Genomic DNA, 12,236 nt, shown 5'->3' with positions numbered 1-12,236 from the left:
ACAAAAATGGCTATGAAGTCTGACTACTGTATATCAGTTCAGTTCAACAATGTATTTATTGATTTTCCTTTTTCCACACAAATGACAATACAAATATACAAAAAAACAACAATGAACATTACAAGACAATTACTCATACAAAGAAAGCAAAACAACAATGACCAAAAAAGAAAAACGACAACAGCACTACTCCTCTTAAGGCTCCATCCATTAAATGTGACAAATTATTGTTCTTAATATATCTTATAAAACACTTTATATCAGTTCTAATAACACGCATGTTCAATCCTCCAGAAAACCATAATGATCTTCGGAAGCAAAGGTTAAAACCTCATTCAAATTCAAATTCTATTGTTTCTGAAACACACCACCAGCACCATGTGCTCTTTTCACAATGTTTCACAAATCGCAGATTAGGATTTGGCTAACAAAATGTTTTCAGTCATGATATTTTATTCTGTGCTCTCCATAGCAAAGAGAAAAAAGATAACCTGTGCTCACACTGGCAGCAACAATGTTTCAGCCACCTTGTGGGCATTGCTATAATGTTGAGGAAGTCGGTTTAGGAGGACAGCTTTTTAAAAACATAATGGCGCCTTGTCTGGAAACCTGTACTAGTTTTTCTACTGCACACGACAGTTCAATGTGCGGTTTCTCAAAATTAATTCATTTTAGGCCTACATTTTCAATGGCTAATTAAAAAGGTTTGTTAACCATATTCATATATAAGGGATAGCAATTGCCTTGTTTGTAGTAACTGTTTTATAAATCTAGTAATTCAATCTAGCTCTAGCTCATGGTATATTGTCACTGCCAACGTCCAAGGAATATCTGACATCAAATGACATCTGATATGTTATTTAATGTCAGATTTAGCTAAAACCTGAATCTATTGTAGCCTCGACCGGGAGGCAAACAGTGGACCTATGGATCCGATTGGCGCGTACATTACCAGTCGACTAAAGAGCTAGGCTCTATAGCCTACAGTCATCCCCCTACCTGGAAGCGCATCCATCCATGCGCGCCAGTCAGTAGCTAGGCTTGACTGACTGGGGGGACCTCCACAACCAGGCAAGTAACGTGCTGTCGACTACGCAGCATTAGGTCTGAAACGCAGAGGAACGAACGGAGGAACCTATCCCACCGCTGCCACAAATGTAGCCTCGGCTGGGAAGCGAACCCGGGACCTATGGATCCGATTAGCGCGTACGTTACCAGTCGGCTAAAGCATTGGTTCCCAACCTTTTTATACTGAAGTACCACCTAAAAAGAATATTTGGGTCTCCATGTACAGTATCACCATAATAAATAACATTTATTATTTATTTAGTTAATTATAATAAAGGAGCGTATACCTATGCTATCCATTCCTAAGCCAATAATGCTGCTGCTCTGACAAAAGTCAGTCTAATCACACTAATCATCACAACTGATGATATTTATAATGTGATTAATCCGTTCTCAAATCTTCTATTAATGGCTAGGTGTGCTGTCATGCCCATTTCAGCACGGCTGGATAGCCTATTTCAACCAATTGCTTGGTCAGAAGAACTATACCTGTAGTAATATAACATTTTCATTCCACTTTTGTCTTTTGTCTCCTTTTTTGGGTGACTCCTCTGTGTACCACCAGAGGGCGGGGCTCAAGTACCAGTGGTTGGGAACCTCTGGGCTAAAGAGCCAGGCTCAATAGCAAGCAGCAACGCAGATGTTTTCAAAGAAAGTGTAGGCCCTACACTTTCTTTGAAAACATCTCTCATATAACCTCTCTCTTTCTCTGTGCTGTCCTGTACCTTGCCTGCAGGAAAAGGACAACTGGAGCGGTATAGCCCGCACAGTGGACCGCCTGTGTCTGTTCGTGATCACGCCGATCATGACGCTGGGAACCATCGTCATCTTCTGCATGGGTCTCACCAACCACCCTCCTTCCCTGCCCTTTGAAGGAGACATGCACGACTACTCTAGTGGCAATGCACGTTTGCATTGACTCTAGTGGCAATGCACGTTTGCTGTAACAGCACAAAGACACAGGTTTCTGTACACACGCACACACGGCCACAGTGGTGGGTATAGCTGAATGGGTAGACCCCCCCTGTGCTCACCTGAGAAGCACTCAGCTGGGTGAATCTGAAAACGGAATTTCCCCTGTGGGATGAAATCTAATTATTATTTAATTTGTAGTAGTATTATTAACACGCACATACACACACATGAATGGGGAATTATTTCCTGGTGCCCTCGTCGTTCTGAAAGGGGGCTGTGACGCTCTATAGTGTTCTTGCCTATACAGTACAAGGACAAAATCAAAGGTAGTCCTTGCTTTAGACACGTCCATTATGATTACCTCCTTACCGGACGCTTGCTGTGTTTTCAATTACCTTTTTGTTAATGTTTTCTTTTCTTTTTTGTGTGCGTTTTATTTAAGCAGATTAGAATTCTCTACTTACACTGTTCCTTATATTTACCATTTGTACCCTCTATTTACTTTTTACTTTATTTATTCTTTACCATCTACAGTGTTTTGCTCTGAACCTTATTTTACCTGTTTCCATGTACCATCTAAAGCAGGGGTTCTCAACGTTTTTGGCCGGGGACCCCCGGAAATGCTTTGGCAATGTCTCGGGACCCCCGCCCCGCCCCCTCCCGACCCCCAATATAAATTGACTGCTACAATAACCTTAAACCATTTTGGGCGGGAACCCCTTTTGGTGTTTTAAGCATTGTTATAATTTAGCTATTGAAAAATAGCAGATCTACAAGCTCATAGCGCGCCACCGAGTGGCGCGCTATGAACTTGTAGGTCTGCTATTTTTGAAAAATCGTGAAAATATATATATATATTTTTTTCTTTTTAAAAAGCATATATTTTGGGGACCCCCCAAAATAATTTGGCGACCCCCCCGAGGGGTCGCGACCCACGGGTTGAGAACCCCTGATCTAAAGTATGGGGTCTTCAACGTTTTTCAGGCCAAGGACCCCTTAGCTGAGACAGAGATGAAGCACTCATAGTGGGACATACTGTATAAAACTGTGTTGCAGATGAAACTTTTACATAGATTTCTATGAGAAAGCTTCATAGACTTGTTTGACAGCATCCCCCAATGTCCCAATTCCACTAATAACTAAGCTTCTCTGCCTAAAGCCCATGACCCACCTAATTCAAACTATTTTTTATAGTCTGGGATTCCTCAGGTTAGAAGACAGAGTTAAGCAATTCAAAATAGGATTGGTTTTTAAGATAGTCAAAGGGGAAATGGCATCAATGCCCTCTCAATATCCTCCTCATATCTAAGTACTTCTGCAAAGTTAGTGACAACCACAGCCACAATATTAGAGGGAGCACCAATGTTCTGGTACCACCCATCTATAGAACAAACATGGGAACATTTTTCATTCTGTTACTCTGCCACCAACATGTGGAAAGCCCTGGCACCATCCCTTAAAAAATGTGGATCTCTGGCTTCTTTCAAAATGGGCCTGAAAATCCATCTTTCAGGAGACCACAAGGGGAGCTAAACCTAAACTCACTTTTCCCATAGAAAGGAGATGGCATTCACTGCCTTTTTTTCCTACTTTGTACATATAGTGTTTTATATTTGTTAATGATATGCATTTTGGTGTTATTTGTTTGCTATGTAGATTAATTGAATACATAGGACCACAATGGAAACAAGTCCTAAATGTATGACTGTGATTCGTGCCGTTTACATTTCTGTCTAATAAAGTATTTAATTAATCAGTCAATCAATCATTCAAGCAAGCACTGTCATCAGTCATATGTTTTTGTTTGTTTACACACCATCCTACTATAAATGCACCACGTCTCTGTATGTGTGTGTACATTTGTACGTACGTCTGTAATCCAGGTAACTCGAGAACTGTTCGCCCCACCGACTTCAAATTTGACACACACATTCCACACCGCCACAGGGAGTGCAGTGCCTGGTGTTGAGTCGGTCAGATACACGGTTGTCCAGAACCACCCCAAAAGGCTCTCATCAGGCTCTGCCAGTGGACCTAATGAGCCTAAGTCCCCTCACCTGTAGAATTCCCAGCTTCTGCCTCAGCCAATTGATTGCCATGGAAACCCCCCACCTGCCATTTGATTACTTAACCGGTCCACTTTTCACAGTCAGTTTGCACTCTTCAGACACAGGCAGACAGACAGATTCAGAGATCTATGACAACGGGTATATACTATGTTCCAAACTTGCATCGTAGTAGGCCGGTGGCCGACGGACACAGGTCTAGTCGTTTCTATAATGCTGGATTCATGTTAATGTATATTTTCATATATTTAACCACTTAAACCCTCGATACTTGACCATTGGCTGGTCTGGTCTTTTTTCCCAAATCTCTTCTGCAAAAATGGCAGATGTACAGGCAGTAGGCCTATTCCTTTACTTGAGTAAAATTACAAATGTATTGGCATCCAAATGTACCGGTAGCCTTTTTAAAGTAGCCTACCAAAAGTAAAAGTACTCATTATGCAGAAGGTCCCAAATGTAGTTTGAAGTTTTATTTATGTATACAAAATAAAAATCCTTTGACAACAGCAGACAGCAGCTTCGCAAAGTGGCGTTATGAGCTTGTAGATCTGTTATTTTCAAATGGCTGAAATATATGAAAGTAGAGGAGCGATCTGAGCACTCAAAAGGGTAAAAATCACACCTGTGTGAAGTGAGGGGTGCTAATATATTAAAGTCTAACTCATGTTGATTTAGGTGATGTAAAATAAACTGACAAAACAAACATTACATTTTCTTAGTGTTAATGGCATTTAATGTTTGTGTTAGGGACAAGATGACTTCATTGTCAATGGCGTTTTTAAAACAAAATTGAACTAAAAACAAACATTAAACCTGTATATAGGGGGCCCCTCGAAAAAGGAGAGGGCGGGTGTAAAATCAGGGTACTTTAAATTCATATCAAAAAGGTTAAAAATCCCTGATGAAGACCAGTGGGGCAAATTTGATTTCTAAACAAGAAAGTCTTTGATATGTTTGATCTTGTGTTTCTATTTTGATATTTCAGAAGGTATAAGTAATTCCTGTTACTGTCCACAGACACACGCACACCCCCTGGTGGCTGGTGTGCATGCAGGTACCAGCTTCAGTTTAATTGCTGATTTTGGCATTAGCAGGGCGTATGCGGCACCAACTTCAGTTTAACTGGACGTTTTGGCATCAGCATCATCTGGATATCCATCTCCATAGGAATCTATAAGCAAATGACACAGCAGAGATAGGATGAGAACAAATGAAACTACTTACAAAAAATTGGCAACCCATCTGACAATGTATCTTCTGTTTACTAAAGAACTGGAGAGACCATGGGAGACTCCTACTACTTAATAGCAAAGATTACAACCAGAATATAGAGCTGTAACATTTTTTAAATGTAACATACAGCACCTTTACAGTTTATGGAAATTAATAAATAAATAGAACATTCCCAGTCTCACCTCTGTTTCTTTGCACGCAGAGAAGCTAAACTTCTGCAGGATCTGTACTATTGCCAGTTTTATCGACACCAGAGCAAAACGCATTCCAATACAGTTCCTCGGCCCTGCACCAAAAGGCATGTAGGTGTACGGGTCGATCGTGACCTTGTTTTCCTTGCTGAACCTGACGATAAACAACAATAGCAAGGCAGTGAAGGTTTCTTGCTGTGTTGGTTCGTTTCATGTGGATAATCTATTGGCGGCACATATAAATACAACAGGCACACACCTCTCAGGTTTAAACTCGTCTGGGTTGGGCCACAGCGCAGGGTCCCTGTGTAGGGGCCATACGGGTACCATGACAACCGTATCTTGTGGAATCGTTAAGCCATTGATATTCACAGATGCCTTGGCAACACGTTCCAGGCGCGGGAGGATGGGGTACAACCGGAGAGACTCGTTGATCACACTGTCCAAGTACTCCATTTGCATCAGTGCCTCGTACTGGACTGGAGCCTGCAGGACGACAAGCACTGTGTTGTGTGTGCAATATAACACTCTAGGGATGTCCCTGACTAAGGATTTGTATAGTTGACTATGATTGGCCAAATGTTGTCTATAGTCGACTTATCAAGGTCAGGCACAACACTCAAATTTGTCTGGGACTCAGACATTATTTTGTGTGTCTATCGTAGCTTTTCATTGAATGATACGTAGGGATGGAGCTCGTTAATTATTATTGATAACGAGCACCTTATCGATCGAGCCGGGTTCTTATCGAGCCCACTATCGAGCATTTTCTATTATTTTGTGGAAAGACGGGAGACAATAAATTCTGAACAGAACCAGTATCTTTTACTAGGGCCTTCAAATACAGTACTTTTCAGACAGAAGGCAATTGACCTTTTTACTAATAAAATAATAAAGACATTGTTAACTGGTTAATGTGTGTACAGTCACTTTAAAATCGTAATTCTGTTTCCCAGGTTGGCAGGAGCTATGCTCGATAACAGGCTTGATAAGCCCAAAGCTTATTGATAACGGGTACTCAATAAGCTTGTTATCGAGCTCCATCCCTAATGATACATGGCATTTCTACTAGGGCTGTCCTTGGTTTGGGCTTAGTCGATGCAGACTTTGTTGATTAGTGATTTGATGATTTGTATGCTTTTCACATCAATTGTAAACTCTAGATATAACCATTTTATTCTGCCAGTCTATAATAGCAATTAGCTATTATGACATTATAATTTCTTGTTCCCTGCACAAATGTATGCAGCAAACACAATTTTAGTTCTGACTATTAACCAAATAAGAATTTGTTTAGTCAAGGTCAGCCCTTTGCACCCTGCATAGACACATCGCAGTGACATCTGGGAATGGGAAGTGGTTGAAGACCACCAGTTGTAGATGTTGCTTACTGTTTGTATATAGGCTACCTGGTTAGGGAAGGTGGTATCTATCTCCTCCTGCAGACGTTTCATGATGTGAGGATTTGTTGCCAAGTTATAGGCCAAGAAAGTGAGAGAACTGCTTGTAGTTTCATAGCCAGCAAAGATGAAGATCATTGCCTGAGAAAGAATCTCATGGTCGCTCAAACCTGAAGAGACAAGAATTAGCAAACAACTTTGACAACTTTGTAGTTAGCTTTGACAACTAATGACATTGAGGAGGTCCGTTTTGCTGTTGATGACTCACAATGAGTCAAGTTGAGTCGAAACAAGTCAAGTCGTGCCAATACCATGCAGCGGAAGAGCAATAGTCACCTTTAATTGGTTCCTGTTCCTTGGGGTTGTTGCCTTTTTGGGAGTCAATCATCAACTGAAGGAAGTCTACCCGACTCTGAAACATTAACATTTGTTTTTATTACACTAGTATGCGCGCGTGCGCACGTGCACACACACACACACACACACACACACACACACACACATACTTTGTCAAAATAAACTAAAATAAAGCTAAATGTACATTGTGTGCAGTGGCCTCTCGGTTGGACTTGATCTTCTGCAGTGCAGCGTAGAAAAAGTCAGTGGTAGAGGCGGGGAAGAAAGAAAACTCCATCTTCTCAAAGATCGGACCCAGGAAGGGGAAAATAGCTGAAAATGGATATTAGAGGTAAAAATGCCTTAAAGTGGCATTAATGAAATTAATGGACTCCATGGGATTCAACACAAATCAAACAAATCACAGTGGAAAATGTATAAACATCAAGGACTATGAGTTGTAGTCAACATGCCAGACCACATGGTCCTCTGACAGTGTGAGAATGACACAGAATGACAAGAACTAGAAAAAAGAAACGTTTCCTACAAACTGCTAGGAAGAGCGGGTCAAAAAGGTTGAACTTCAGCATCTTCTTGATGTTGGTGACAAAGGGATCCTTTGGGTTGTTAAGTGAGTCAATGTCTACACTAAACGATGTGCTGGCCACCACGTCCATACTGTAGGCTCCAAAAAACCTTGAGAAAACACACACACACACACACACACACACACACACACACACACACACACACACACACACACACACACACACACACACACACATGCACACACACACACACACACAAGGCTTCAGGCTTGAAAACGAGGTTGTATTAGACATTGTTCATGTACATGATGCACTGTGAGTGGGATTCTTACTCCTTCAGTTCTAAGGCTTTACCCTTGTCTGCTTCCTTCCTCATACTGCTGAGCAGGTTAGCTGAGTGGTGTTTCATTATGACAAACATCTGAGGCATAGAGGAGCAACACAATTCTGTTACACTGTTGTTCCTTCCTGCTGTGTGGACGTCATGTTTAGTTCCTGTACAGGACAGGTTGAAGACACTGTACCGTACCTCCTTAAGTCGTCCAGAGGTGAATGTGGGAGACAGGATCCCACGGATTTTCCTCCACTGGTCATCCTCAGCGATGGTCACAGCATCATAAAGTTGCCCGTTCAAATGGAAGTTCTATAACACATTGTGATATAGGAATAAACAACTGAATTTCCCCTGCAGGATCTGTCTGTCTGTCTGTCTGTCTGTCTGTCTGTAGTGATTTAGACCCGAGCTGGGATCGTACCACAATCTCTAGCTCGGCAAAACCGACGCACAACCTACCATATGTCAATAGCTGAGCTCGATTGGCAGAGCTGTTGTGGCTGGGTCTTGTCTGCACTACATATCTATCTAATACCTATCTACATTCTACAATGTACCCCGCTTTATCGTCAGACTTTAAACTAGTTTTGAGAGCATAATAAAGCATAATAAAGTTGAGAATGTTACCTTTTATGTTTAGACACTGTGAGCGACAAGCCAGTCAGAGCCATGCATGTTGTGTTCTGAAATAGGCATGTTAGCATATAGTACCGGACGGACACCAATGGTTCAGATTGGTTCCCAAACTTTTTAGCTCAAAACCCAAAAGAGAAAATAGACTAGATTTTCCCGGGACCCAAAATAGTGAAAATTGTATATATCTACAAGCTCACAACATGGCGCGAACTAAGCAACACAAGAAATTCCGTGCACGTGATTATTTTGATTGTGTTGGAGTTTGGAAGCGCTCGTTGGAAATCACTCAACGGTCCTGCGTACCACATTACACATAATGCAGGACACAAGGCAGAGGCCTTTTGTGGCGATTATGGACAACTGTGGGTCTGACCGTCTCGACACCAGGCACTGCACTCCCTGTGGGGGTGCAAATTCGACAACGTGTGTGTCGGTGGGGCAAACGGTTCTCGAGTTACGTGGATTACAGACGTATGTATCCGTACGTACAGAGAATTGGTGCATTTATAGTACTTTTCTGTTTGGATGTATAGGCTGTCAGTGGTTGGTGTTGCAACTCTAGATTCTAGTGTTGCAAGTTGTAACAGGGTAATACATTACCCTGCGATTGGTGAATATAGAGTAGCACTCCTTGACGAGGACTGCCTTCACCATGGCAGGATCTGTGATACACAGCACTGGCTGGCGGCCGTCATAGATGCTGCATGGACACACAGAAGAAACACTTCAGTTGCACTAAATCCCAAACATTACATGCGTACACAAACATACAAACGGTATAATATTAACTCGTACTGTCCCAAAGGGAGATTTATTTTCACAGCCTGTTCAACATAGAAACACAGATATAAAGACAGCAGCATGTTTGTTTTTTGTTGTCAGTGAAAGTAAGAGGTGGACAGTTAATACTCACCCCCATGTTTTCCCATACTTGTTGAAGCAGTCCATATCATAAGTAGTGAATCCCTATTGTGAACAATAACATAAATCATAATATGGTTGTCGGTTGAATGGCTAATAGCAATTGTAATTGTTAACACTTAGAACATGTAGTCATGACTCATGTGGAATATGATGTATGAACTACACAGGTCATTTGATTTTCATGTGCACAAAAGGGAATGTGAGCTGATACACAAAAAATAAAAAGCTAAATGGACAGTGGAGTCTCCAACCTTTCTATATGCCAGCATGGTGCCAAATAAAGGGATCGGAGTAGGACCCGGAACCCCCAGCCTCTTAAACGTCCCATAGGGCCAATATAAGTACCTGCGTGCAAAGAATAATAATTATTAGATCCTTTAAAAGTTATTACTTCAACTTTAAAAAAAGAAAGGGAAAAACACACATACACACCCACACCCACACACCCACAACCCACACACACACACACACACACACACACACACAGAGAGAGAGAGAGAGAGAGAGAGAGAGAGAGAGAGAGCTCTCCACTCTGAGTTCAAGGAGTAGAATAAACACACCAATAGTCTCATGCATGCCACACACACACCTTTTCTGTAAAATATCAGAAAGGGAGACTCCTACACTAGAAGCAGAGTGACCGCGGCCACCAGGAGAGTCCACGTCTCGGCAGAGAAAAACGGCAGGGAGTCCATCGCTCAGCTACGTCTCTTCTTTCTGGAGCAAGTCTGAACAAATCCAAAAGTTTCTATCCTCAGGTAAACTCCCTGGGAGGGGTAAACAAGTGAGTGCAGAGGTCAGCCTATGAATGAAGGTTAATCATGACCAATCAAAGATTAGTCAATGATTTACCTGCATGTTGCAACATATGTTTTGAGTTTGTAGATATGCTAGTTTCCTATATCTTCTGTTATCACATCGCGTGTGAAAGGGAACAATAATAGCATTTAAATTTCATGATGATCTGATAACATTTGGATGCTTGTAATTAAGAGTTTTACAGGTGTGAAAGGATCATGGAATAAAACAAACCTAGAAACTTAATAAAAAACTATTATTATTAAACTTATGTAGGCTCTATAGGCACGTTTTCTTGATAGTTAGTGTGACATAACAACTTAATGTTTTATTTTGACACCACATCAAAATATAATATTGCCAACACGCAACAGATTTCTCCTTTTTAAATATTTTCAGGACATTAATGATCATTATTTATACTCAATAACCACCTATCTCTCAGATTCCCTCCCAGTAGAGTTCAGAGTTTGAATGTACAATTATGTGCAGGATGTAATTTGCATACAGATTGGGGATTTGAGTAAATTGACTACATTTTTTAAAATGTTTTATTTTAAGAAAAAACCTCTCTCTCACGCTTATGCCAGTGATCACCCTCCCCTGTGCCAATGTTGGCAGTGCACCGGTGCACTGTGCCTTAGCCAGGGCTGCCAACACTCCTGGATCCTGCAGGGGTCTGCATCTCCTGTAGGCCTACTGCATTGTCATTTCTCCTGGATTTGTTATCAAAGTTCCAGAATTCACCAGAACACAGGAACTTACATCTACTATATTAAAAGGTTTCTGGAGGAGAGTCTGACCAGTGCATGCAATCATATACAGAGATGTTCACTTAATGATTTCCCATTTCCCATTCCAAGAGTGTTTGTCTTATATATGTAACACCATCACCGCTATTCCAAAGCCCCCTCAGGTACATTTTAAAACTATTTTCAGCAATGTGATAATCTTTTTTTTTGTATCATTGTATAATTTTCCAATGCTAGTGAAACAAGCCTGATAAAAGTGTCAAGCTCTCAAAATTCACCAGAACACAGGAAATTACATCTACTCTGTTAAAAAGTTTCTGGGAAAGGACCCCAGACCCAGACACCCCACTTGGGGACTCCCCCCCACCCCCCTTTCTAAAAGAATTAAAGAAGAACTTTTAAGTGTTTTTCAACCAAGGTTCATGTTGTGATCTTTTGTGGCCAGATGTAACCTCGCGCGGCGTCACCAGGCTTTCCACCTCGGAGGAAAGCCTGCTGGTCTGCGTTACAAAATTGCTGTGTGAACCCGTCCGGAGCGGATGATATGATATTGTTACGTCATGTTGTAGTATTGTTTTGTAGTCATCAGGCAGGAAGAATCATCCGGAACTTCCTTTTCCCTCAAACCGGAAGAATAACAATACAAGTTCTCGTAGACTGCGTGCAGTTTTATTGAGAAAAATCAGTTTGAGGGAAAAGGAAGTTCTGGATGATTGCATGACTACAAAACAATACTACAATATGACGTAGCGATATAAACCACAAAAGGAATGCTTTTTTTTACTTTCTCTTGGTTGAAAAAAACTAAAGTTGTCCTTTAAGCTGCAACTAACTTTTTCTGTATTGGGAAAAAAATAACAAAAGCATAGATTTTGACAGGGTATTCTTTTACACTGATATTAAGATGCTTTTCAAAGTTTCTTGGTCATGATTTATTTTCCATGATCTTGCTGGGGTGAGGCTGTGAGGCATTGTAGTTCGTAGAGCATCTCCCCAGTGATGAACTACAAAATAGCGTAAACTTGAATCAATGAC

The 12,236-nt window shown here is 41.2% G+C and overlaps 2 protein-coding genes across 2 annotated transcripts in view; one reads left to right on the top strand and one right to left on the bottom strand.

The window, feature by feature from the left end:
• Window positions 1-1,987, top strand: part of LOC306912880 (acetylcholine receptor subunit delta-like) — a gene marked incomplete at its 3' end in the record, with an annotated part of 15,273 nt that extends 13,286 nt beyond the window's left edge. Inside the window, exon 12 of the mRNA XM_079489334.1 lies at window positions 1,805-1,987. Coding sequence (XP_079345460.1) covers window positions 1,805-1,987 — 183 coding nt within the window. The remainder of the gene's footprint in view (window positions 1-1,804) is intronic.
• Window positions 1,988-4,823: 2,836 nt separating this feature from the next.
• On the bottom strand, window positions 4,824-10,346 carry LOC306913175 (cytochrome P450 3A40-like; the record flags this gene model as incomplete). Its single annotated transcript, XM_079489761.1, has 13 exons — window positions 4,824-5,220; window positions 5,465-5,627; window positions 5,733-5,959; window positions 6,883-7,043; window positions 7,210-7,285; window positions 7,415-7,542; window positions 7,757-7,905; window positions 8,090-8,178; window positions 8,287-8,400; window positions 9,328-9,427; window positions 9,641-9,693; window positions 9,903-9,996; window positions 10,276-10,346. 13 exons carry the CDS (start codon window positions 10,344-10,346, stop codon window positions 5,137-5,139), a joined length of 1,509 nt encoding a protein of 502 aa, XP_079345887.1. The 3' UTR covers window positions 4,824-5,136.
• Between the last annotated feature and the right edge of the window lie 1,890 nt (window positions 10,347-12,236).

The sequence above is a fragment of the Electrona antarctica genome (assembly GCF_951216825.1).
Source record: "Electrona antarctica genome assembly, chromosome: 20".
NCBI lineage: Eukaryota > Metazoa > Chordata > Actinopteri > Myctophiformes > Myctophidae > Electrona > Electrona antarctica.
This window is presented reverse-complemented; position numbering and strand designations above follow the sequence as displayed.